The sequence below is a fragment of the Pelobates fuscus genome, chromosome 6 (assembly GCF_036172605.1).
Source record: "Pelobates fuscus isolate aPelFus1 chromosome 6, aPelFus1.pri, whole genome shotgun sequence".
Taxonomy (NCBI): Eukaryota; Metazoa; Chordata; class Amphibia; order Anura; family Pelobatidae; genus Pelobates; species Pelobates fuscus.
In genome coordinates, this window is record NC_086322.1 from 294,363,557 (window position 1) to 294,390,813 (window position 27,257).

The 27,257-nt window shown below is 45.1% G+C and overlaps 2 protein-coding genes across 3 annotated transcripts in view; one reads left to right on the forward strand and one right to left on the reverse strand.

Annotated features, from left to right (window-relative positions):
* The first annotated feature begins 2,965 nt into the window (after positions 1 to 2,965).
* The window catches only part of BCL2L1 (BCL2 like 1), a 32,384-nt gene continuing 8,092 nt past the window's right edge, over positions 2,966 to 27,257 (forward strand). Inside the window, exon 1 of the mRNA XM_063425640.1 lies at positions 2,966 to 2,984. The gene's annotated coding sequence lies outside the window, so the exon portion shown is untranslated. The remainder of the gene's footprint in view (positions 2,985 to 27,257) is intronic.
* On the reverse strand, positions 10,557 to 24,622 carry TPX2 (TPX2 microtubule nucleation factor). Of its 2 annotated transcripts, none has more exons than XM_063425637.1 (17): positions 24,570 to 24,622; positions 22,674 to 22,812; positions 20,857 to 20,967; positions 20,646 to 20,769; positions 19,557 to 19,676; positions 18,781 to 18,885; positions 18,399 to 18,529; positions 18,105 to 18,262; positions 17,805 to 17,988; positions 17,586 to 17,724; positions 17,276 to 17,492; positions 17,091 to 17,186; positions 14,956 to 15,132; positions 14,731 to 14,877; positions 13,397 to 13,508; positions 12,678 to 12,844; positions 10,557 to 10,980 (listed from the first exon to the last, which is right to left on the reverse strand). In XM_063425637.1, the coding sequence occupies exons 2-17, from the start codon at positions 22,771 to 22,773 to the stop codon at positions 10,870 to 10,872; spliced, it is 2,199 nt and encodes a 732-aa protein (XP_063281707.1). In that variant the 5' UTR covers positions 22,774 to 22,812; positions 24,570 to 24,622; the 3' UTR covers positions 10,557 to 10,869. The 2 variants fall into 2 exon arrangements, with proteins under 2 accessions (XP_063281707.1, XP_063281706.1); XM_063425636.1 differs by having other exon boundaries at positions 12,678 to 12,865.

Sequence of the window (27,257 nt, forward strand, 5' to 3'; positions counted from 1 at the left end):
GGGTCATGATATATTTATCGCAAAGATAAAAATATCAGTAAAGTTTTTAATTGAGTGATGACGCAGGCTATTTAAAATGGCATGATCCAAAACAAGATTTAGTCAAACTGCAATCGCAGACGGGCGTTAGATTTCTATCCAGATACTAAGTGTGTTCCGAGAGAGATCACATAACAGGCATTGCACAAGGAGGCAGGTTATACGATGCCGAAACCATCCAATTGACTAGCTTGCTGGCTCCCCCTAGAGTCTTTCTGTATGAAGCACTTTGTTCTCTTACGGTCTATATATACACTGATCAACCAGAACATTAAACCACCTGCCTAATATTGTGTAAGTCCCTCTCGTGCTGCCAAAACAGCTCTGATACACCAAGACATGGGGTCCACAAGACCTCTGAAAGTGTCCTGTGGTATCTGGCACCAAGACATTAGCAGTTCCAGTTGTGGGGCCTCCATGGATCGGATTTGTTGTTGCAGCACATCCCACAGATACTCAGTTGGATTGAGATCTGCAGGGTTGCCATCAGAAATGTTGGGGCCCATTACACAGCTACAGGCCTGGGCCGCCATTCCACTACCATCTCGCAGGCACTAAGAGCTGTGGTCGGTGCTGTCCTTGTCCCTCCTGCCATGACAGATTAAATGTGGGTAAAGGGTTGTAGCATGTGTATAGCGGTGTGTACAGGGGCTGAACAACTTCAGCTTAAAGTGACTCTGTAGTCACTATAACCATTTCTTCTCTTTGAATTTGTTACAGTGCCTGGAGTGCCCTGGCACTGTCCCTCCATTCAGTGTTGCACCATGTTTGTGTAGTATGCCACAAAATAAGAGTCCCTGGCCACCCACAGTCCGGCCCCTTCTGTATGTGTAGCTAAGGCAGAGATTACACACTTCCTTGTTGTCAAACCCATTCATACCGTCAGTTGGAGCTCTGACAGGCTAAAAGCTCTCAGCCAATCACAGCTGCCCATTGCTGCTCAGGCTAATTCTTCCCTATTAGCCAAAGCAGGACAGAGGGGAAGGACTGCCGGGGACTCTTGTTTAGCATTATAACATTAAAAACTGTTACGGTGTCCCATTAAGCTGTAGTGGTTCTGGTGACTATAGTGTCCCTTTAATGGGGTTGTTCAGGTGAGTAGAGATGTCGCGAACATAAAATTTTCCGTTCGCGAACGGCGAACGGCGAACTGACATAGACTTCAATAGGCAGGCGAATTTTAAAACCCACAGGGACTCTTTCTGGCCACAATAGTGATGGAAAAGTTGTTTCAAGGGGACTAACACCTGGACTGTGACATGCCGGAGGGGGATCCATGGCAAAACTCCCATGGAAAATTACATAGTTGATGCAGAGTCTGGTTTTAATCCATAAAGGGCATAAATCACCTAACATTCCTAAATTGTTTGGAATAACGTGCTTTAAAACATCAGGTTTGATGTTGTATCGATCAGGTAGTGGAAGAGTTACGCCCGCTTCACAGTGACAGACCAAACTCCCCGTTTAACGCACCGCAAACAACCGCAAACAAGTCCATTTGCACAACCGCAAACTCCCCATTTGCACAAGGTTGGATACCAAGCTAGCCGTGTCCCGTTCCTTGTCCTCACTGATGTCATTGAAGATCTCTTCCTCCACCCAGCCACGTACAACACCAAGGGTCCCCGAAAGGTGACAACAAGCCCCCTGTATTTTTTTTTTTTAATGTACACTACTGTTACACCAGATATGAGTTGCACTGGTGTGACACTGTGCCCTGGCAGGCCCTGAAACGCACACGTGTGAAGGAAACTGACTGCTATTATATTACAGTCAAAAAAGTTTTAGTTTTTTTTAAATGCAAGCTATTGTGACACTTTTTTTTGTGCAGTTTAAGCGGAGCTCCTCTTTTAGACGTCTGTTTGGTTGCTTGGTTGGCCACGCCCCCTCTATTTTTTTTAATGTACACTACTGTTACACCAGATATGAGTTGCACTGGTGTGACACTGTGCCCTGGCAGGCCCTGAAACGCACACGTGTGAAGGAAACTGACTGCTATTATATTACAGTCAAAAGAGTTTTTTTTTTTAATTGCAAGCTATTGTGACACCAGATATGATTGGTAGCACTGGGCAAGTGGGCACAGTATACGCTGTGAGCCTGACACACACGCTGGCAGGCAGGCAACTGCAATTAGATTACACAGGAAAAAAAAATTAAAAAAAGCAGACTGATGTTCTAGCCCTAAAAAGGGCTTTTTGGGGTGCTGTCCTTACAGCAGAGATCAGATGAGTCCTTCAGGACTGTAGTGGACACTGAATACACTAGCCTAGCTATCGATTTCCCTATTAAATCAGCAGCAGCTACACTGTCCTTCCTCTCACTAAGAATGCAGCTTGCGAATGAATCTAAAATGGATGCTGTCCAGGAGGTGGGAAGGTCTGGGAGGGAGGGCCTGCTGCTGATTGGCTGGAATGTGTCTGCTGACTGTGAGGTACAGGGTCAAAGTTTGCTCAATGATGACGAATAGGGGGCGGACCGAACATCGCATATGTTCGCCCGCCGTGGCGAACGCGAACAAGCTATGTTCGCCATGAACTATTCGCCGGCGAACTATTCGGGACATCTCTACAGGTGAGTACAATAGCTACCTGCAGCCTTTTCATGTAAAAAACGTATTTTCTGAGAAAATACAGTGTTAGCCTTGGAAGCTATGAACACCTCCAGTGGCAGTCACTCAGTCGCCACCTGAGGGACTACCGAGTAAAGTGCTGCCTAATTCGCATTCATCACGTTTGACGTCTTCACGCTTGGCTGAAGACATCAAATGTGCTTTTAGGACACAGAAGTCACTGTGAATGCGCCTCCTGTGTCTTGTAGTAACCCGGAGCCTGTCAGCTCAGAGCCAACAGTGTGGGAGATAAGGATCTTCTGCACACAGCATGGGCTCGGGCTGTCAGGCTGGAGGCAGAAGACCGAGCAGGAGGATCTACTGACTTCAAATAGTAAGTAAACTTATTTTTAATAATTGAGAGTGAGTGTGAGACAGAGAGTGAGTGAGTGTGAGCGAGTGAGTGTGAGAAAGAGTGTGAGCGAGTGAGTGTGAGAGTGTGAAGATAGAAATAGATAGATAGAAATGGATAGATAGATAAATACAGTGGTATATTTTTAATCTGTGCTGCCCTAGGCATGATGGAACTTGGGCACCCCCTAATTTACATTTGCCCCACCCCTTCTTGTTACTGACAGACACAAACTCTCAGATACACTGACATACACACACACACTGATTTGACAAAATCTTACAAACACACACAATCACTGACATACACACACAATGATGCAGACACAATCACTCAGACACACACATATTCACTGACAGACACATACAGACACACACAATCACTCAGACACACAGGCTCCCTCACAGACACGCACACTCACAGACACACTTAAAGACAGACACTGACAGACATACTCACTCACAGACACACACTGACAGACATACAGACACACTGACTGATATACAGACACACACACTGCCAGCCAGACACAGACACACTGCCAGACAGACACATGCTGCCAGACAGACACAGACGCATGCTGCCAGCCAGCCACACTCCCCCGCCCCCCCCCCCCCCCCCCCCAATATTCACAGATTATTTTTTAATTTTAATTTAAATCCACCCAGCCTCCCTACCTTTGGGCAGGAAGGGAAGCAGGCAGTTGGGCGGATAGCTGAATTCCAAGGCGGGCGGCAAGGGAGCGTTGATTTGTGAGCTCTCTCTGCTCAGCTCCTTAGCATGCCACAGAGTGATGGCGGGAGCCGGAATATGACGGCTTGGAACTCATATAGCCATCTGCAACCAGGCTAACAAGGTATTTGCCTGGGCATTTGGGGACGGCTTTTTTGTCACCCCCCGGGTAAGTGCCACCCAAGGCAAATGCCTTGTTTGCCTCGCAGCAAATAGGTCACTGGAAAGATAGAAATAGATATATATAGATAGATAGACAGAAATAGATAGAAAGAAAAGAGTGTGTGTGTATGTTTAACAATATTTATTTACAATGTGTGTGTTTGCATACAATATATATTAGGAGGGGGGCGGGCATGGGCAGCAAGCTGAGCTGTCAGTCAGTTCAGCTCACGAACGTGCATACCGCGCACATGCACAGTAGAGCGCTCAGTGTTCATTCATAGGGCGGCATTCGATGCTGCTCTATAAAGAACCCGATTGGTGCAGCGCAAAGCCGCGCATGCACACCAGATTGCTATAACGCTTCTCTAAGAGAAGCTTTTGATTGAGCCCTGCTATTTCGTCACTTTAATGAAAAAGGGGACGCGGCCTGGAACGGAGGTAAGTTTTAGCTATAATAAGGACTCGAAAATAATTTTTATTAAGGGGAAATAATACAAAAGCAAGAAAGAAGGCTAGGGGACCTGTCTTCCTTGCTTTCATATGCTGACTATAGTGGTCCCCTGAAGGACCAAACTTCTGGATTAAAAGAGAATCATGACATGTCACACATGTTATGTGTCCTTAAGGGGTTAAAGGAACACTATAGTCACCTAAATTACTTTAGCTAAATAAAGCAATTTTAGTGTATAGATCATTCCCCTGCAATTTCACTGCTCAATTCACTGTCATTTAGGAGTTAAATCACTTTGTTTCTGTTTATGCAGCCCTAGCCACACCTCCCCTGGCTATGATTGACAGAGCCTGCATGAAAAAAAAAACTGGTTTCACTTTCAAACAGATGTAATTTACCTTAAATAATTGTATCTCAATCTCTAAATTGAACTTTAATCGCATACAGGAGGCTCTTGCAGGGTCTAGCAAGCTATTAACATAGCAGGGGATAAAAAAAATCTTTATTAAACAGAACTTGCAATAAAGAAAGCCTAAATAGGGCTCTCTTTACAGGAAGTGTTTATGGAAGGCTGTGCAAGTCACATGCAGGGAGGTGTGACTAGGGTTCATAAAAAAAGGGATTTAACTTCTAAATGGCAGAGGATTGAGTAGTGAGGCTGCATGGGCATGTTCTATACACAAAAACTGCTCAATTAAGCTAAAGTTGTTCAGGTGACTATAGTGTCCCTTTAAGTAAAACTATTACATTATTTCCATTAAACTCCATCTCCCTCTCTCCTCCCTCAAGCTCCACCTCCCTTTAACCCCCAGCTCCATCTCCCTCTCACCCCAGCTCCCTCTTTCCTTTACACCTCCCTCACTCCCCTAAGCTCCACCTCACTCTCTAGCTCTTTCCAGTTCTATCACCCTCTCACCCCTTCTTCATCTCGCTCTCTCCAGTTCCTCCTCCACCCCAACTCCGTCTCCCTCTCACACCAACTCCATATCCAGCGTGTTTGGGCAGCTTCCTCCTGAACATAGCAGTTCCCACACTGAGTGATGTTGGAAGAGCTACTGAGGGAGGGTCTTAGATCATCATTTCCTGCTCCCTCCCTCAGTAGCTTCCTGTCTAACACCCTGAGGAGCTGGTCTATGTTGGCAGAGAAGCTGCTGGCTGCTCCTCACACCTTCTAAGAGTGGGAGGCCCTATGCAACCCTGCCTAAGAACCATACACCTGTATGGTCTGTACCCATCTGATGGCGGCACTGGAGATCTAGGGAAGTTGGAGGCCTAGGCAACACCTTGAACTATTTGCCATATTCCTCAAACCATTCCTGAACATTTTTTGCAGTGTGGCAGGGTGCATTATCTTGCTGAAAGAGGCCAATGCCATAAAGGAACACCATTAAGGGGTGTACATGGTCTGCAACAATCTACATAGGTGGTACATGTTATAGTATCATCCACAGGAATGTCAGGACCCAAGGTTTCCCAGCAGAACTGCCTCCGCCAGCCTGCTTCTTCCCGCCTCCATTGAAGGAGCTATTGGTAGTGATCAAGAGTCATTATAGGCACTCTGACTGGTCTGCAGCAAACTACAACGCACACCGTTTTCGGACAGCTTTCTATCATGGCGAGCAGGGTTTTAGCAATTTGAGCTACTGTATCTGTGTGATCGGACCAGATATGCTAGCCTTCAGTACCCACATGCATCAATGAACCTTGGGCGCCCACAACCATGACACCGGTTCACCAGTTGTCCTTACTTGCATCACTTTTGGTAGGTACTAACCATTGCATACCGGGAATAACCTATGAGACTTGCCGTTTTGGAAATGCTGTGACCCAGAAGTCTAGCCATCAGTATTTGCCCCTTGTCTGTCACTCAGATCCTTTTTTTTAGTGACCCCTTGGAAGTTGCCATTGTATCAATCAATTTTATTCACTTCACCTGTCAGTGGTTTTAATGTTGTGGCAGATCTGTTTTGATGGTGTAAACAACTGATCCACCTGCTAAAATTGCTTGCATTCATTTTTTTATTATCATTCAAGTTTTAATACCAAGTCATATAACCAGTTGAAATGAGGAGTAGCGGCTCAGGCAAAACACCCATAGGAATCAATCGAATCAGTTATGTGAAACGTTCAACTGGTTTTAGTTTGCCACAGGTAAATTTCCATACTGAATGGGAGTGGGTAATCTGCAAACTCTGAGATTACTTTATTTCCTTTCTAAGTATGGATCAGTGTGCAGGTCCACCAAATGTGCACAGGTCCTTCAAAGGAGGGTTAGGGCATGTAAGACTTATGTCTCGGAGGAGGATGCATGCATAGTGAATCTGTTCATACCAGAAGTGGTTCAGTAGGGTTGATGGAGAGGGTCTAGGGGCACAATGTTCCCATCAACATGGAGGTAATGGAGTCTCAGGGTGGAGGAAAATGTATTGTTCGATATCATTCATGGAAGAAAGAAGTGGAGAGAGTGTAACTGGAAGCCTGGTGACCCCATATATGTAATGGGGGGAATGCTCTTGTGATCTCCTGGCATGCAAATAATATTTGAAAGAGAAAGCCAGAGGAGCAAATAGAGTGATTAGGACAAGGGCATTTTCAATTTCCAACCAAGGTTTAGAAAAACCCAGAGTGGCCCACCTCATGACTTTTTGGAAGTGTATAGATTGGCAGTATGAAGGAAAATCAGCCCTCCATGTGGTTTTGCTTTAATTAGTATATCATAGCATAGCCCCCCTTTTTTTGCCAAAGGTAGGTGAGGAATAAAGACTTCACCAGCTTGATGAAGGACTGGGGTGTGTACTGGGACAGTTTGTAGGAGATGTATAGATCTGGAAGGGTTTAGTTTAGTTTTGTTTTTTTGGAACCTCATTCTAGAAAGATGGCCATAGGCACAGAACACTGCCATCAGCTGGGTCAGGAAGATGGATGGTTGGTAAAGTGTAAACAGCATGATTGTAGTCAGTATATGCTGCAGACCCTGAACCTCAATACTCCCACTATGCGAATTAGATCTGACCTCATTCAGAAAGGGCTCTAGGGTCAAATAACCAAAATAGGAGAGAGGGGGCAGCCCTGCCTGGTTCCATTTCTGCTGAAAGGCTTAGACATAAAATACTTTTTCCATAACCCTCGCGGAAGGAATGTAATAAAAAGTGCTGACATCTACAAGAGCATATTTGGACCCAAATCCATAGTACATAAAGTAGTAGAGAGATATGACCAACCAAACCTGTCAAATGCCTCCTCTGCATTAGTAGATCAGAGAATAAAGGACATCTATCTTTTCTTGGCAGCATTTAAAAGACTCAAAAATGTCAAGTGAAGAAGAGGGGCTAAAATGTCAAAGTAGTGTTTATAATACTTTAACGCCAGTGGCATTTTTTATGGTTTAAAGCTGCTTAAAACACAAACACCATAAACTACAGACCACTTTGCTAGCAGTTTGACAACTTAACTGGAATTGGACTGGTGGCTCCCCAACTTGGAGCCAGAAGCATTAGCTCTTGAGCCAAGCACTGCTTTGCTGGATTGGCTCATTGGTCAGCATCAAGCAAGCTCTCCCCTTAGTCATTGAGCCAAGCCTTGCAGTACTGGGCTTAACTTAAAGCAGGATCTTCTAGAGCACAGGAATAAATGCAGGCCGCAGACGGACCCCCAGATAATGGCTTACCCTGGAAGGGCCCTTCTGACATTTTAATCACTACAGTCCTAAACAGTACCATCTGCACTTCTTGCACACATTTATCAATGAAGGGGTGCTTGTACAAAATAGCTACATATTCTGTCTATTAGTAGGTATAGGGCTTTGCCTACTTCGGAGGTAAAGGATATTTGGAGTTTCCTCTTTGCAGTTCTGTTATTATAATTCTAAGGCAGATATAGAAGTTACTATTTCGAAGCAGTTGTCAATGAAAGCAAGTCTGAGTAAGGATATTTGCACAAGATTGACATTAACCGACAACTCTAAGTGCGGGCTGACTGATACCCAGTGACGCTGATTAAGGCGGGGTTACACCTCTAGCAGGATATGTAAAAGGATCACTATAGTGTCAGGAGAACAAAAATTTTTTTTTAAAAATTGTGTTATCCTGACACTATATAACCCGTAGTTCCCTCCCCCCCTGCTGGGCTGAAGTGGTTAAAACCCCTTCAGACACTTTCCTTAATCCCTCCTCCCCTGCAGTCAGCTCCCGAGTGGAGCGGAATACACATGCGCAGCAAGAGCCGCACGCATATTCAAACAGTCCATAGGAAAGCATTTCTCCAGCGAGGTAGAAGCGCCTGTCATGAAGACAGCAAGTAGGTTGGATTCACCCTGCAATGTAAACATAGCAGTTTCTCTGAAACTGCTCTGTTTTCATCTGAAGGGTTAAAACCTGGGGGACCTGGCACCCAGACCACCTTTTTTATAGTGTTTTAATATTTATTTTTGGTGTTTATTCTACGCATTCGTGTGTTTGTGCCCTGGTCTTGTTAGTCTTTTGTCTCGTCAGGCGTCTTCAGTCAGGTCAGCAGGACTCGGAAGTCTGCTCTTGTCGTAGTCAGGATCCAGTGTGTCCAGATCGTCATATTCGTCTGTGTCCTCCCCTCTGCCAATAGGGAGAGCTCTTCCAGTGCTCTCAGCTCCTCCATTCGTTGGTACCACGTCTCTAAGGGGGTGGATTTTTTTTTTTTCCAATAGAGAGGGATTAGACTTTTGGCCACGTTAAGTATCCGGATGGTCAGAGATTTTTTATAGGTCGATGTTTTTGTCGTGGTGTGATGGATGAGGAATGTTGCAGGGTTCATGGGTGGTAGGGCATCCGTGAATCTTTTGATGATCGTGTGGATGGCTGTCCAGTGGGGTTGTATGATCGGGCATTCCCACCATATGTGGAGGTATGTCCCCGTGTGTGTGGTGCATCTCCAACATGTGTCATCTTTTGTGGGGTCGTAGAGGTGTGTATGGAGTGGTGTGCGGTACCAGAGGGCTAGGATTTTGTATGCTGTCTCTTGCGTTCCACTGGATGGAGCGTAGTGAAGTGAGAGGGTGCATATTTTGTCCCATTGGTCAGGTGTAAGTGTGGTGCCTAGAACTGTTTCCCATTTCCCCATGAATCTTGGGGGTGGCAGTCTCCTCATCCGCATGATCATTTCCTAGAGCATTGATAGGCCCCTAGCCATCGGGTCTGGGTCCATGCATATATCTTCGAATGCTGTTAGGGGTCTGAGGGTGTGTTTGTTTTGAGTGGCTTCGTGTATGAACCCTTTCAGTTGTCGGTATCTGAATCGCATCATAAATGAGTGATTGGAATTTCCCGTCATGGCCCCCAGTGTTTTGATGCGGCCATTGTCCGTGGTGTGGCAGAGCCTCGTTATTTCGTGTCCCAGTAGTTGAACCAGTGTCCTCGGTTCCCTTCCTGGTGGGAAGGCTTGGTTATGGGCAGCAGTGGGGATGGTGTAGTGGTGAGCGAGAGTGGCGTTGCCAACGTTTGCCATACCTGCATGGTCGCTTTAATCAGGGGGTGTGGGGCTGCTAGCTGCCTGCCTTGTTGGGGGTCTAACCAGGGGAGGACTGCTATCGGTCTCTCCACTAGCATTGACTCCACATCTTTCCAAAGTTTCTTCACCCCTTGCTTGGTCCACTCCATTATCCTCTGGATATGCGTGGCCCTATGATATCTTTTAAAGTCTGGCAGGGCTAGGCCTCCCTTGGCTTTCGGCAGCAGACCACCTTTTTGAGCTGAAGTGGTCTGGGTAACTATAGTGTCCCTTTAAACTCCATATGTGCAGTGTTTCATAGTAAAAATGCTGCACAAACATACTCCAGGCACCATGACCACTTCAAATCCCTAGAGTGGTCATGATGCTTGGATTAACCCTTTAAAGGACATTGGCATCCCTCTACACTTGGTAACCATCAACTGTTTTGGATAAAACCACAGATGAGAAATTGCATGAGCTCAATAACTGCGAGAGTTTAAAGTGTAGGAGCCAAACTATGCAAGGAAGCAGCTTATCAGCGGCCAAGTTTGCAGTGAAACTGTGTGCAATTTGTTAGTGCTGCATGTTCACCAGGAGCTCTGGATACTTGTCCAGTACAGAGAAATTGCTCGACACAGCAAGAGTACAGTCACGGAAAGCATAGATTGCTGCCCTTGCGATGGAAATCTAGATGTGTAACAATATCGCAATGATTTGCAGAAGGAAGTAACAAGCTAATCTGCACATGCAGTACAAAAGCTAGTATCTTAAACTTTATTGTACAGGGTAATAAAACTTATTTTCACATACAGGCAGGTCTAAAAACAGACAGCCCTGGGCAGTGTGTTAATAGTATTTACAGAACCCCAACTCCCCTCCCGCCCCCTCCCCTCATACAAATGGCTCTGTACTATTTTGGCCATCATTATGAATACTATTTACAGAAGACATTTTGTCCCAAATTGTAACCCTACATGTAAAACAACAAGGCAGGTATCCCAAGAGATCCAGTCAAATTCTAAAATCCAGAATAAAAAGAGTTCTATCTTGAAGAGGTCTTTATATCTTGAACCGGTCCGAAAAATTGGGCGATTTTGCAAGGGTCAAAGGGACATCACTTCTTTTCACGTCTACAGGTTTATATTTCCGGACAGGCTGAGCTTTATGGACCTTTAAAAACAAAAAATAAAACATTAGTCAGTAAAGTCCTGACTACACAAACCCACAGAGCAGCATGAAGCACACTGTCAATACAGGAGCATAAATTCACCATATTACATATGCCTAGATCCTGCCACACTTCCCCCCTATGCTAAAGACATCCTTACCACAAAGCCACATACCTGCGATCCCACACAGAGACCAAATTCTCCCAGCAGCCAGATTCTCCTCTTGAGACATCAGCAGAAATAGGCTCAGTGGAGGACTTGGTGGCATGGTGGAAGGGGTGCCACCATTGGTAGTAGTGAGCATGATGTGTGTGCTGATGACATACATCATTAGAATGTTCGAATCACTCTGCTGGAGGTGGTGTTGCATCTACAGCAGCAAGGGACTACATCTCTGTATGTGCAGACTCCACAGACCATTGCCACTTCAAACCACTGAAGTGGTCATGGTGCTTAGAAAGTAAAACCCCAAGGCTGGACAAAAGGCACGGAACACAGGGGGAAGGAAATCAAAGGGTAACTAACATTTGTCCTGCTTATCAAGTGTTCGTCCACTTACCGTATATGTGCCAAGTTAATAAAAAGTACTTTACATAGCCCAGACAGCAGGGTGGGGGTGGGGGAAGTTAAAGGATATTAAGTGGCTCTTTTAGTGGTCTCCCCCTTAAAAGAAGAGCACACCTCCATACATGTGAAAATCTGGACATTGATTTTTCTGTATTGTAAATTTTAACAGCAAGGAGCATCTCCTAAAACATGGAGATTCACTCCTTTGCCAGCTGAAACGAAGAACACAATGCCTTGCAAATTATTCTAATGTAGCATGTTGTACAATTGCCTTCTTCCCATAGTGGATCCTGCTGCCATCTCTTCCACATACTACCCCTGGACAGATGCCATTGCAACAACGTAATTAACGTTATTCCCTGCACCAGTCATAGGTTTTAATGTTGTGGCTGAGATTATGAGAAGATATATAATTATATAAAAATTGGAGTCATTTAATCCAAGGTCCAATTAAGCCAAATGTCAAACACATGTATTGAAAGGACCACTCTAGGCACCCAGACCACTTCAGCTTAATGAAGTGGTCTGGGTGCGAGGTCCCTCTAGGATTAAACTTTTTTTTTTATAAACATAGCAGTTTCAGAGAAACTGCTATGTTTATAAATGGGTTAATCCAGCCTCCAAATCCTCTAGTGGCTGTCTCACTGACAGCCGCTAGAGGCGCTTGCGTGATGCTCACTGTGAAAATCACAGTGAGAGCACGCAAGCGTCCATAGGAAAGCATTGTAAATGCTTTCCTATGAGACCGGCTGAATGCGCGTGCAGCTCTTGCCGCGCATGCGCATTCAGCCGAAAGAGAGGATCGAAGGCGGAGAGGAGAGCTCCCCGCCCGGCGCTGGAATAAAGGCAAGTTTTAACCCCTTCCTCACCATCCAGCCCGGCAGGAGGGGGTCCCTGAGGGTGGGGGCACCCTCAGGGCACAATAGTGCCAGGAAAACGAGTATGTTTTCCTGGCACTATAGTGGTCCTTTAATATCCAGAAAAAGATGTTCCATACATTTGAAAGCTTCGATCAATACATTCAGCCTGCACAAAATCAAGCTTATGTCAGCAAGTAGACTAGAGGAGTGTTTTACAGTTGTACCAGGCAATTTGCCATTTTAAACACAGGACAATAAATCGGCTACGTACCAGCTCATGTCTCAATCGATTGACCTCTTCTTTCTGTCGCTCCTCCTCATCTCGGCGTCTCTCCTCTTCAAGCATGGCTTTCTGGGTCTCCATTTCAGCAAGACGCTTCTCAAACTCCTGACGTTCCTTGGCACGTTTCTCTGTCGCTAGTTCAAAACTGTCATGAACTATGGAACCAGAAAGGCTCTCTAAGTTTAGAAACAAAGGAAAGAGTTTGTGCAACAGGGAGCCAGGGTAGGCGTGTAGGCAGAGAGCAGGGTTCTTGGCTGTTCCCAACAGGCCACAATAGATTGAGTTTTAGTAATAGGGTTACGTATAACATTGCTAATTAGCAAGGAGTCTCAGAGCTGGCACTTGTCAAATGGTTTTCAGGCAAACTGAACCAAAAAAACCCTTTTAGGGCTTGAGTCATTACGTTAAACTGTGGCATATCAGGCATCATCAAGGACCACTGTCCTTTGGTGAAACACCGAGGTTACATTACAAAGTGTGTGGACATTCCCAAGTACAGCTACTCAAAATCTCCCTTTAGAACAAATAGACAAAATAAAATCTTAAGCCCGATTAAGAGACACACACAAAAAAAGAAAAGCAGTGCCCCCCCCCAGTGAGGAAAACAAAACACAAACTGCATGGAGTTCTTCTGTTAGAATCAAGCAGGAACTTATCACCAAGTACCACAAAGCCCAACTGTGCAAGACCCTTTAAACTGCTCCCACCTGTCAGTGACTTGTTCTCCTTCTTGGGCATGAAAGGCTCCTGGTGCGTGACTGTATTGGGACGAGCTTTGAATGTAGTCATTTCCTTCTGCTGCTTTACTTCTTCCTCGACCTATAAAATAAACATACAAAGTAAGAGTCAGGAGAGGACATAACCAGAGGGGGGCAGTAGTAAAAGGATAACTTATTTTTTTTTCTACTTATTCAGCTAACCCAAATTGTGCATGACATTCAATGCCATAGCACGCTACATTCGTTTTACAAATAAGCAATTTATGTTTAAATCAAGTCGTAGACTAGCAAAAAGTAGTCCAAAAAAAAAAAAAAAAAAAAAAAACACATTTCAGAAGCTGGGGGTATGTTTAAAAAGCCCCCTCTGGTACATTGCCAAAATAAAAATTAGACTAATACAGGTTTACTTTCAAATCTAGAGTCTGTGCCACCAGTTTGGGCATGGCAACACATTTCAATTCCACCAAGAACAAAACAAACGACACACAAACTGTGTTACAAATTCACTGAAGTTCCAACATAATCACAATACATCATGTGGCAAGATAGAGTTTCAAGCAGTTTCCCAATTTTGCCATTTCCCCATCACCTACAATGGTTGACGGGCATAGGGATCTTCTCACTCAATGCAGAATATACTGGTAGATGCCTTAGGCAGCTCCAGCAAATATGCAGAGAGCCATGACGACATCACAGTTTGAAGTTGCAGCAGAGGAGTTCTACTTACCCAATGTCCCCACCATCTTCGATGTTCATTTCCATGTGCTTCAACCACCAGGAGTCAACGTCAGTGCTGTGCTCTTACACATGTTCAAGGAGTACAACACTGATGTTTATAAAGGATCCTGCAAGACCACGGAAGCCTCCATAGTAATCTTACAATTAGAGAGACAATTGTTTATTCCCACAGCCATCGCTAGCGTCAGCTGGGGTAAGGGACAAAACCTGACAGGAGGTCTGCCTTTTCTCAAGTTAGACATTGACCATAAGAACGTGGTCCTGGCTTGGTTTTAGATCTTTTGAAATTTCACTGGAATTCTAATGCTGCCTTTGTGTGCATTTCAGAAAACATTAGGATACCTTCAAGCAGTTTCAGATGTTTTAATATGCATGTGCAAGTTTTGGGAATTTGAGGGGGCTACACTCAATTAAGTGAGACGTAAGAAAACATTAAACGGAGTTAAAGGATAGCACTACTATAAACAGTAAAAGATCTCTAAATAAAAATTTAAAAAATGTGAACAGCAAACTATTATCCATTAATTGGTGGTTAGTTAGTGATGGAGGCCCTTTGTCCTTCTCGGTATATAGACTGTTCTCACCTGCTGTTTCCAGCGCTGTAATTTGGAGGCCCCTCTCTGATCAATCTGCAGCTGGAATGGCTCCTGTTGTGTTGGCATCTTCACCTTTTTATCTGGAAGGCTGACGTGGTCAAACTGAGGCAGGGGCTGGGCTTTGAATTTGGGCACCTGAGAGGAAAGCCACATGTAAAGTCATTGTCTAAAGATGTGTGCACTTTAAATGCAGGGATCTCTTGCAAGGCTCACCTCTGCCTTTCGAAGGTCTTCCAGTTTCTGCGTTTTCTGCTGCTGTCGTTCTTTGTCACGGTCACAGAAGGAAAAAGGACAGACTTCTACTTGCTTTTGCTCAGCCAACTTTGGTTTAAATGGAACTCCATAATGCGGCATTGGATTTGCTTTGATGACAGTCACTTCTTCCTCCTCCTATGAATGACAAAATTCATGTTTGATAAGCATTGCCCATTGCTGGGTTGGGGGCATCAGTATACTGGGTTCCAGAGTAACTTCACCTTTTTACACAAACACAACCTACAAAGCTTATTAAATAGTACAGTGCTCCTTAAGGCACATCCAACAGTCAAGATTTAGGGATTAGCAAGGTGTGTCTAAGGTGTTTTTATTTTGGAAACACCTTAGACACACCCAGGTAATCCCTAAATCCTGGACCGTTAGCAGTGGAGTCTCTAGGAATTTTTTTTTTTGGGGGGGGGGGGGGGGGGGGCACATGGTGGGCCAAGGACAAAGGTAGGGGGCAGTTATATAAAACACACACGCTCCCTTAATCCCCCTGCAAACGGCAGTCTCAGCCCAGGTAGGTAATGTGCAACACTGTAGATGTAGCCGCACGGTCCATTCAGCTCTCATCTACCCTATCTCATCAGCTATCTTTGGGTCAGTGAATGTGTGTGACAATGACTCAGAGACATGCACACACTTTCAATGACAAACACTCACATACAAATTACTAATATTTTAATTTGTCCACCCGTCCTCCCTTCCTTTTGGGAGTAAAAGAGTTGAGCAGTACCTGGGGCCCAGAGGAGCTGCTGTGAGCACATCATAGGCGGCGAGGAAGCTGTAATCCTCCTGCTCTGCTCCCTTGCGTGATGTCTACCGATGCAGGGAGCCAGAATATGACTTAATATTCCGGCTCCCGGATCAGTAGATGGCTTGCGAGGGAGCAGAGCAGGAGGATTACAGCTTCCTCTGATGTGCTCACAGCCGCCCACCTTGGGGGTCCATAAACGGCTTCCTCAAAAACAAGAGGAAGCACTGGGTACGTCAATGCTGACACTTTGGGATAGATGGAGCCAAGGCCGACCCTGGCCTTTAGGCGCCCTGTGCCAAATTGCGCACACAGGCAGAGTGACACGTGCACAGTTACAGTCACACAACCAACTCTATTCAGTATGAGCTGGAGTAGAGTCAGTGCAGCTCCTGGAATCTGGATGTTGGGGAAGCAGGGACGCCTTCCTGCTTCCCCCTTCATGTGCAGCAGTTACCCTGACTGATGTCTCCTGAGCACTTTTAGCCTCGTCCCCACCGCATGGTAAGCCCCGCCCCAAGGTGTGTTTTTTTAATACCAGGTGGAGGATCCATTATTCTCCCCCAGGGATTATTAAAAAACAAAACACATTGACCTTGATACAGTGCCTGCATTTGGGAGGGGGCAGGAAGAGAAGACAGCATGACGTAGGGGGGGGGGCCCGCCAGCGATGCCACTTAGTCTGTAAGGTGTGCTTTGAGGAGAGCGTTGAACACTGATCTAGTATATCTTAAAAAAGGTGCATATCTAATCCCATTGAAGTGGTTATGGTGCCAAGAGGCTGAGTGAGCCATTACCTGGGTCCTTTATCAAATAGTTTGAGAGGTTTGACAAAATACAGACTCCCTCAGGAACCAGATTTCTGATTGATTGCCAAACCAAATGCAAACTCCAACAATAATAATGCAAATGTACACGTATGAACGACTGTGCAAGGACAAGAGTCTCAGATAACGCTCAGCCAATCAATGCAGTTTAACGGATTAACGTTGCATTAATAATACAGAAAAGGAGCTTTCATGTTAGAACTCCAGCGAGTGAGGGGCCAGGTAGTCCGAGACAGACTGAATCTCCCAAACGCTGAAAAGCTGCTTGACACAATTAGTGGAAGCACCTTAAACATGGCAATGGGTTACAGTAATGAAAATCTGCAAAAATTAGAAGTGGAAAATACTTTGCTCAGTAACTATGTGGGGCGAACAAGCTGATAATTTCCATTGCGATTTAAGGCTCAAATTTATGCCTAACCTGGTTGAAAGGGAAGAACTCCAAATACAAGATTCTAACTTTGTGCCAAAAGGACCTGAAGCTTGCAAAATGCTCGTTATGTACTTACCTTCTCACTCCAGGACGGCGCACGCACTCTGTTTTTAAGGGCAAAGGCAGGAGACTTGGGTATAGTTGCAGGGATAATCTTCTTTTCTGGAAGGCCCTACAATTAATTTATCTTTATTAGAGGCTTCCATTACTGAAAACACAGAAACTGGAATCTACATAAAGAGAAAGCAACACTGCACTCACCACCACATCAACAAGCATCTTTGAAGGACAAGGTCTGGAGTGAAACGTGTAAGTCTCCACTTCTGTTTCCTCCTTTTTCTCACGTTGTTGGATCCTCTTCTCGATTTCCAGATCAAACCCAATGGCCTTTGTGGATTCCTTTACAGGCGGTTTCTTCAGAAGCATTGGACCTCCCTCTAGAATCCTTGAATCCACCTCTTGAGCCTTGAATTTGTACCTGGGTGCAAATGGTTGCCAGAAGACATTGCATTAGGATAGCCAGGTGCAAAGTTTTGAATATAGGTTAAGTACAGACAAACGCCAAACTTACTGCTGGCATTTTTGTATCTCCTCTTCCTCTATTTCTACAGCACTCTTACAGGTCACAGGCCGGAGCCGCTGCTTCGTCTGGAGAAGAGGAGTCTTTGGATTGGTCAGCTTTATTTTTGTATGTTTCACTGGAGAAGGTCCTTCACAAAAGAAGATTACATCAGTTACAGACTGGGCCTACAGCTCAAGGCCAACAGATCCCCATTTTACCTGCACTTACCCTCCATCTCCTTCTGCCGGCTACGCAGGTGATAACGGGTAGGGGTTCGCTTGTAGAACGTGTAGACCTGCTCAGCAGTGGGGACAAATTGCCCAGAATTGGTGGACTCCTCGTGCTTCCGCTTGTTACCTTGGGACAAGTTAAATGGCTTGGGCACTGTATGGCCTCCTTTAGCAACATGAGCCTTCAAAAAAAAAAAAAAAATTACAAAAAATTTCAGTTATACACTGAAGTTACGAGATGATCTTTTGGAAATTTAACATCCATAAATCTGGGTTTCATTAAACAATCCAATCTTACAGGAGAAGATGGGTGCTTCCGGAGAACAGCTTCAAAGTTCATCTCCTTATACTGATCCCCTGACGGCTCTTCAGGGTGTCTCTTGATTCGCTCATCTGTACGGAAGTGGAAGTCGACAGGTTTGGTTGCCTGAAGCACAGTTTTCTTCACAGGTTGGCCTATGTTAGAGAGTCCGGAAGACACAGTTACCACCAGATAAGGTTTATTCCCAAAACAAAGCCAGTATTCTCTATACCCTATTCCCCACCAGAAAACTAGTGTTACAGAACCATTCCTATACACGGCACCACCTACCTGCTCCAGCTATGGCAGCCTTCATGGACTCTTCGTTCTTGCGTAATCTATCAAGTAACTCCTGTTGAAGCTGCTGGACTTTTTCAAGCTCCTGCTCCTCAGAGTTCTTTTGTTTTGTCGTGGTCTTTCGCCTAGAAAGACAGTTCATGGTAACGTAGGCCTTTGTGCAAATGTTCTATTTTAGTGGACAAAGGAAGCATCCCGTTTAGCGTTGTCAAAACCATGTCTAGCAACATTTAACTGGCATCAGACACGGAGGAAACTGATATTGTTAAGAATCAAGTTTACATTGAAGCATTGATAGCATATCAGCTTACATGTAAACATTAAAATAAAAAAAAAAAAGTTACAAAATGAGATAGAGTTAAAGATAAATACTTACTTCAGTACTGTTGGCGTGATTGGCACAGCAAGTCGAACCTTTTGTTCAGCCCCAGCAATTCCTTTTCCGACTGATGAGTCATTTAGTTTGCCTCTACTTGCAGACCTAGAAGAAGAGTTGAATCTTTAACTCCCAGCAAAGAGACACTAGTTAAGTGAATGTGGAACAGATCGCGGTCAGATTGGAACCCACCCGATAAACTAAATGAAAAAAAATTAGAATTACAAAGTTCGCAGCTTTTGTGAAGAGTGTCCTTTTTTAAAAGTTTACAAAAAGTGCAGATTTTAACATGAATTGGCACTTTGACAGCTAGGGGGTTGTAACACTGTTAACTTGTAAGTCAACCACAATCCTGTTACTTCCTGGTTTCTTTAGCTCAGTGATAAACTCAAGATGCAGCAATTGTCCAGAGCACCCATCTTGCAAAGACTTCTCATTGAGCTGCATTGGACAGTCACAGTAAGTCTGGGCGGCGTTAGAAGTTGAGGTCTTGCAAAGGCTGCAGACAAGATCTGCAGCTTTTGGAAGCCATTTAAGATATAACCCCAATGAAATAATGCATGCTTTATTTGGGGTATATTAAGATAAAACAAACACTATTTGAGTGTTTATTTAACATGGCAAGTTATAGGTACTTAAAATAAATGACACCAAGGCAAGTTTTACATGCAAATTTACCTTGACGCAAAAATAACAGACCATGAGAATATGCATTCATTACTAGCAGAAGAAATAAAACGCACTGGAAACAGCAAAAAACAGAACCTCTCACTTACAATTTTGGTTTTTTCAGAGGTGGCCGCTCATCTGGTTGTGCAGTTACCACCTTATGCCTCTCAGCTCTAATTTTTGCCATATGTTTCTGTCTTTGCTGGGCAGACAGGCGTTTGGAGGACCTTAGAAAAGAAAGGGGGTGGGGAGAGATCAAGGCATGAAATCAGAACAAATCTCACTGAATATAGGATATGTGCCATTGACAGAAGAAATAGGAATGTCAATCTGGAGTCAGCAATAAAAGGATTCCCTTAGTGACAAAAGTAAGCTAAAAAAAAAAAAATTACATTTGTCGTTTTTATCAATGGGAAGAGATGCCGAATCCTAAAATTAGGCCATCTATAGATTTTTAGTTATTTACGAACAGGACACTGACCAAGCAATTGCAAATATCAACCCCAAAACCTACAGAGCTGAATATTTTTCAGTTTAGCCATTTTGATTAAATATTGGCAATTCTCTAGTTAACGCCTACTTTTTTTCTGAAATTATAGATTATGTTGCCAAAGGAAAAACGATCCCTGGTCAGAGAACAAAGACTTACAGGCTTTTCAAGATCACCCTTAACTTAACAAGACACTTTCCAAATGATCACATTGTTACGGTTTTAGAATTGCACATATAATGGTTCCATTAAGATATCATTTACGTATAAAAAGGGCTTCCTAGACCGTAACAGTGTAAGGGAGAGGGGAAATAAATAAAAATCCAGCATGAAATGTCTGTGGACTAAAGATTGTGGGAGTTTGTGTCCCCTCTCTCCTGCCACCAATCTAGTGGCACTCAAACTCCAAGCAGCATTCCTACTACAGCCTGTAATAGTTATTGTGCCAAGAGTGACATTTTTTGTATGGCTTGACCACACCCCTTTCTTCAGGAGAACCTGGTTAGAGGAGAGTTCCAGCCATTCAGGGCAGTACTGTATGGCCCTGCTTAGTTTAGTAAAGCTCACCAGATTCTCCTGTAGGAGATATCTAGAAGCAGGGGCTGCGGCCATAGGTGCCACACGGGACCCAGGCTAGTATAGCTGCTTGTGTTTTTATTTATTTATTTTTTTAGACACCAAATTAGCATTCTGAACTTTTCGTTACCTTCTGTTAGTGGCCAAAGGCCCCGGCGTGCTCTTTTTACCAGATGTTCTCACAGAGCCTCTGTTGCCAAATGGGTTCAGAGGTGTGCGTTTGCCCTCTTTAATGGGCACACTAGAATTTTCATCTGCAATAAAAAAGGGTTCAGTTTTCATAAGCCATCAGGGTTCACCCAGACACCATGAAAGCACATTAGATGGCACAAATGGCTTACCAACTTTCAACGATGGCCTTTTGGAACTAGGTTTTGTATTGGCAATAACAGGGGTCTTTTGTTCGATAATATTTTCTTGATTTGGGGGTATATTTTCATCTGCTACCTGATCTGTAATACAGGGACAAAAAAATAAAATAAAAATTATATACAGTGGGACCTCGGTTTACAAACGAAAATCCATTGAAAATAATGCCTCGGTTTACAATTTTTTTTCCACAATACAAAGCAAGTTTCCCCAGGATGCATTGCACCTGGGAGGTTTATAGCACCGCCCCCTGCATGCTGGATCCTGTGGGTAGCACGTGGCGTTGAGTGTGGAGGTGTTGGAGCAGCTTTTGCATCAAGTTTTGGAGACATTCTGGAAATTGTTTGCAGTTGTTTTGGGACTTTTTGGTGCATTTCTCAAGCTGTGGAAAGGTAGGGAGGGAGGGAGCTAAGCTTTGTTGTTTGCATGCCTTTTACTGTGTGTTCTGCATTGTGGGTTGGTTTCCATGCCAGCTCATTTTGAGTTTTTTTCTGACCTCCAGAATGGATTAATCAGCTTTCAATGCATTCCTATGGGAAACCACGTTTCGGTTTACAAATTTTTCGCAATAAGAAACATCCCAAAGAACGCATTAAGTTCGTAAACCAAGGTCCCACTGTATATAGAAAAATGTTAAATACATTTTCTAGGTCTGTCTGCCAACATACACCCCCTATTAGGATCTCTGAAGATTTTTAGAGACTCTTCTGTCAACCCACAGAACCATTCCCTTTCATGTACACCTTGAATCAGTAAAATAAAGTCACTAGAAAAGAGGTGGCACAAAGCTCCACCTACACCCGTCGCAGAACGACAACATCAATAACGCTTGGCCTGCATCACCCTCCAGCCATGAAATGGTTAAACCATTTAGAGTATCTCCATACAAACATCTGGGCATGTTTATTTAACAAGTTATTCATTGAGAAAGTATAAATAAAAAAAAGATATTGGGCCTTTAAGAGTTAACTCTAGGAGCACAAACCAAAGTGAACAGAAAGGTTAACATCATGTGGGACTAGATGGGTACTGCGATGTGGCAGGAAAGAATTGTGAGCTTGTATTACAGTTCTACATCTCCTGGTTATCCAACTGGGCAACACTGGTCAGTGTGTCCGACCTTTCCCCCACAGCGCCAAAAGTCCCATAGCTTTAGACTCTGCGGATAACACAGATAACAGACGCAAAGCACCAAGCATGGCCAGTAATGTCGCAAGTACCTACGAATGCTCTGGAGCATGTCGCTCTGAGCCGTGGTGAGCAGAATTCTTATCCTTTAGACCATAGATAGCCGAGGGTATACCCTATCCAGTGGTGTCCTTCTCCAGTACAAAAAGATTCCCCTTTTGTTTACACAAAGACTTGCTCCCTTCCTCTTAAAAAAAAAACACATAACTATCCATCACACTATAGTGTCCCTCTGCTTCCCCTTATGCATTGGTCCAGATTATTACAGACATACTGGCACCAGTATCTGGTTGATCCATATCACCATAGAAGCTCAGGTTGCTCGGAGAGAAGTCATAAGGTACCATGTTGCTGTGGTAGCCCTGGATGTCTCTGGTGACAGGAAGAAGGGATGGAAGCAGCAGCAGCAGGTTTGGCTCTGGATGCAGAGTCCGTGACTGGACTCCAAGTTTCGGTTGTTTCACGTGATGTGAATTAAGCAGCTGGGTATAAACGGTTATCCATCACCGTCTTAACCCCGCTAGCATATCTTCCAATCTGAAACAAACGTCAGTTTTCTACCTGAAAATTGGCAGAACAGAACAAGAGAGGGGTTACTCACCAAACCAAGTGTCGGCCTCATGATCGTCATCATGAAACGAACCAAAGTTAATGTAGGTTGTTGGGGCATCGTAGGAGTAGGAATCCTGTGCGCCAGACATGCTGATGTGTGTCACAGTACTATTCCTTTCTTCTGGACTCTGCGTACAAAGTTTATTGTTACTTAAAGTGATAGATTAAGTATATCACACATTATGTGCATTTAGTGTACCGATATTATATTGTCCAGTAAGGAGAAACCATCTGAGTTGCAAGTGGCTTGAGACCCAGTTGTGCCCCCCTATTACCATCTTCATGGTCAAAGAGCATCACCTCCCCACACATCTTTTCCTCACCCACCAAGTTTTGCGCCCCCCCCCCCCCAATCAGAGGACATCTTTTCCTCACCCACCAAGTTTTGCCCCCCCCCCCATTCAGAGGACTTCTTTTCCTCACCCACCAAGTTTTGCCCCCCCCCCCCCTTCAGAGGACATCTTTTCCTCACCCACCAAGTTTTGCCCCCCCCCCCCCCTTCAGAGGACATCTTTTCCTCACCCACCAAGTTTTGCCCCCCCCCCCCCTTCAGAGGACATCTTTTCCTCACCCACCAAGTTTTGCCCCCCCCCCCCCCCTTCAGAGGACATCTTTTCCTCACCCACCAAGTTTTGCCCCCCCCCCCCCCTTCAGAGGACATCTTTTCCTCACCCACCAAGTTTTGCCCCCCCCCCCCCCCTTCAGAGGACATCTTTTACTCACCCAGTTGTGCCCATTCCCCACCATTACCACCTCCCCCCAGGGTCAGAAGGCTTTTTTTTTAGCTCATCGAGCTCTGTCAGCAAGTGCCCCCTCACCCACTCTTCCCCACTATGTGAGTGTCTGCTACCCTCCACCCATCGGTCAATGAGAGTCTGGTAACCCCCCTTCTGATCAGTGAGTGTTTGCCAAGCCCCCTCCCCCAGTTTCTCCCCCCCGTCAGTGAGTGCCCCCTCACCCAGTTTCTCCCCCCCGTCAGTGAGTGCCCCCTCACCCAGTTTCTCCCCCCCGTCAGTGAGTGCCCCCTCACCCAGTTTCTCCCCCCCGTCAGTGAGTGCCCCCTCACCCAGTTTCTCCCCCCCGTCAGTGAGTGCCCCCTCACCCAGTTTCTCCCCCCCCGTCAGTGAGTGCCCCCTCACCCAGTTTCTCCCCCCCCGTCAGTGAGTGCCCCCTCACCCAGTTTCTCCCCCCCGTCAGTGAGTGCCCCCTCACCCAGTTTCTCCCCCCCGTCAGTGAGTGCCCCCTCACCCAGTTTCTCCCCCCCGTCAGTGAGTGCCCCCTCACCCAGTTTCTCCCCCCCGTCAGTGAGTGCCCCCTCACCCAGTTTCTCCCCCCCGTCAGTGAGTGCCCCCTCACCCAGTTTCTCCCCCCCGTCAGTGAGTGCCCCCTCACCCAGTTTCTCCCCCCCGTCAGTGAGTGCCCCCTCACCCAGTTTCTCCCCCCCGTCAGTGAGTGCCCCCTCACCCAGTTTCTCCCCCCGTCAGTGAGTGCCCCCTCACCCAGTTTCTCCCCCCCGTCAGTGAGTGCCCCCTCACCCAGTTTCTCCCCCCCGTCAGTGAGTGCCCCCTCACCCAGTTTCTCCCCCCCGTCAGTGAGTGCCCCCTCACCCAGTTTCTCCCCCCGTCAGTGAGTGCCCCCTCACCCAGTTTCTCCCCCCCGTCAGTGAGTGCCCCCTCACCCAGTTTCTCCCCCCCGTCAGTGAGTGCCCCCTCACCCAGTTTCTCCCCCCCGTCAGTGAGTGCCCCCTCACCCAGTTTCTCCCCCCCGTCAGTGAGTGCCCCCTCACCCAGTTTCTCCCCCCGTCAGTGAGTGCCCCCTCACCCAGCCCCCCCGGTCAGTGAGTGTCCGCTCACCCAGCCCCCCCGGTCAGTGAGTGTCCGCTCACCCAGTCCCAGCAGACGATGCTTTCTTCAACCTCCCTCACACGTTAATGATTTGAATTGAAATGCTGATCCAAACCAACCAATCACAGGCTTAAACGTCACCGCCCGCTGCCCATTGGCTTGTGAAGATGAGGATGCGTCCGGCACAGCATTGTGGGATAGATAGTTCCTCACCGCCGCCCATTTCATAGTCACTGACCGAAAATGAACTACATTTCCCAGTGAAGCTCTCGTCCTTCCCTTGTGTTAGCAGAGAGCATCACATTACAGGATGTCGCTTTATTTTTTATATATTGAGAAAGTGACACAGACAGGATAATTCAAAGGAAATTAAATAAAATGAGGCCAAAATGGCTGACTTGGAAAAATAGTTTGGCTCTTTTGGCTTCAAATGTGAAATTCACTTATAATTCAATTTGTGTACCTCCCAATTCACACTTCAGTTTAGTAAATAATGTTGTTTTTTTTAACAAAGACTGTGCTTCAATAAATAATTATTTGCTTGAATTCGGTTTAATTTCACGTACCGCTAGACAACACGTTTCAAGTCTCGCCAACAGAATGCAGCATTCATAACACATACTGCGAAAAAAAACAGCGGGGACTTGGCAAACCTAACATAAAGAAGTTTATTCACGGAAATGGGAGCTGGGGGAAATTGACCAGGGATTTTTAATATTTAGGAATGGCTGCAGAGGCATGATATGGAATTGCAAACATGCGGTGTAAACAAAGTTGGAGAATTATATTGAAATGGCTATTTTGACATAAAATAAAATGTATTTTGATTGTAATTCAGTCTTTCCGGTGTTCTAAATGCTGAATTTAAAGTACCATCACTTTGCGCAGCGATCGATTGTATTGTGAAGACGTTTATCTCAGCCACTGCGATCATTCATTGTAGAAAACACATCAATGCGTACGCTGCTTACAGGTACAGTCTAAACCAAATTTGGTATCCTTATGTGGGATTGCCGTACTTAAAGCGACACTGTCATTGTCTGGGAACTTTGCAAAATTTGCAAAGACCTTGGACATCGCTGCTGATGGTCCGGTGGTCGGAGGGGAAGGAAATGAGATTTACTTACCTGAACTTGTCCCTCGCATGCGCCACAATTTTCTTCCCACCGGCCAGGAGTTGACATCACTGTCTAGAAGTGTCTAGAAGTATTAGTATTTTATAAAAATTGTACTTTTTTTACAGGTGGGGGGGAGAGGGGGAGGGGGGTTGACATTGCCGCTTGATGAATATCAAATTAGGGAGATATATTATTAAACACACACATTCATACACACACATTATTTTTATTTATTTTTTAAAAGGTCCACCTTGCATTCGTATATTTTATTTGGGCAGAGAAGGCACCTGCCATGCGGGTATTAAGGTACCAACTTTGATTTAATCAAACTCTCTAAACAGGTAGAAAATAATTTCGGCAACATAAAGTACTACAATCAAAGAACTTTAAAACACATTTTAAAAAAAGACGCTTTATTCTAAACCAGGCGTGCAATATATAACAGTCAATGTTTCCTTACCATCTTGTGAAAAGTCCGGTAGTTGAATTGAACCATTGATCGCATGCCGTTGCATGCCTGATTAAAATAAATATGTTATTTTGGTTATTTTTAAATCCTAAAAGTGAACTTTTTGTTGGGTATACTACAGGGCAGGAAACATTGGGAGCAAGAGACATTTACTCACCTGAACCTGTCCCTCGCATTGGGAGACAGGCAGGAATATCTGATTTTCATTTCCTACAATTCTAAGTTTGTTCCCCGTTGTCCTGCTTTTGGTCCAACTTCTGCTTCTCCTTGCACCTCCTCACCTGAGGAGGTGCATTATGGCTGGATGGCCATAATTATATCATGGGCATTTTTGGGCTGCAACATTTTAGGGTGAGGTCCTTATGAGGCCCATGGGTAGGTTGCTGACCCCTGCTCTGACCACTAGACCCGTGCAGCTGTATATAGTGGTTCTGGTGCAAGGAGCCTGCGGTCTCAGCAAGGTAAACACTTACATTTCTGAGTAAAGGCAGTGCTTCTTTGGGACACCTGTAGTGGCTATCACTCTGACAGCCACTAGAGGTGCTTCTTGTCTATCTGTGCAGTGTGTGTACAATGTTTAGTGTCTTCATGCTCTACAGAAAGACTCCAAACGTTACCCATGGAGATGCATTGATGCCGCGCTGCAATTGCCATGCATGCGCAATAGCTCCCCGATGGCTCCCAACATGGAAGCTTGGATTGGCTGGGATCATAATCATCACAGATAGTAAAACTAGTTCTAAGGTACTTTCATAGCTAAGAATAGGAGCAGGTTGCTCTATGTACTTTCACCATTGCTATTATACACATTTGTGATGGTGCTCAGTGCGATCCTTTGATATATACAAGCATATCTCCAGTAAGACTAAGAAAGAACTGAAAAAATATGACTGCCTAAATATCGACTCCCATCCCTACAGCCATGAGCTGTGTACCTTAACTCACCCACATTACACGCCAGCTGTTTTACCTAAACAGTCAACGCCTAATATGTGGTTATTCATATTTGTCTAGTCATAACACGTGTTTAAATTATATTTACAGATGCATACCTGTCAATTTACTTCCCTTGCAGATATGCACAGCTGAAATTACTCATCCAGTTCATTCACTGAACTAAAAATTCTACGGGACTTTAAGTC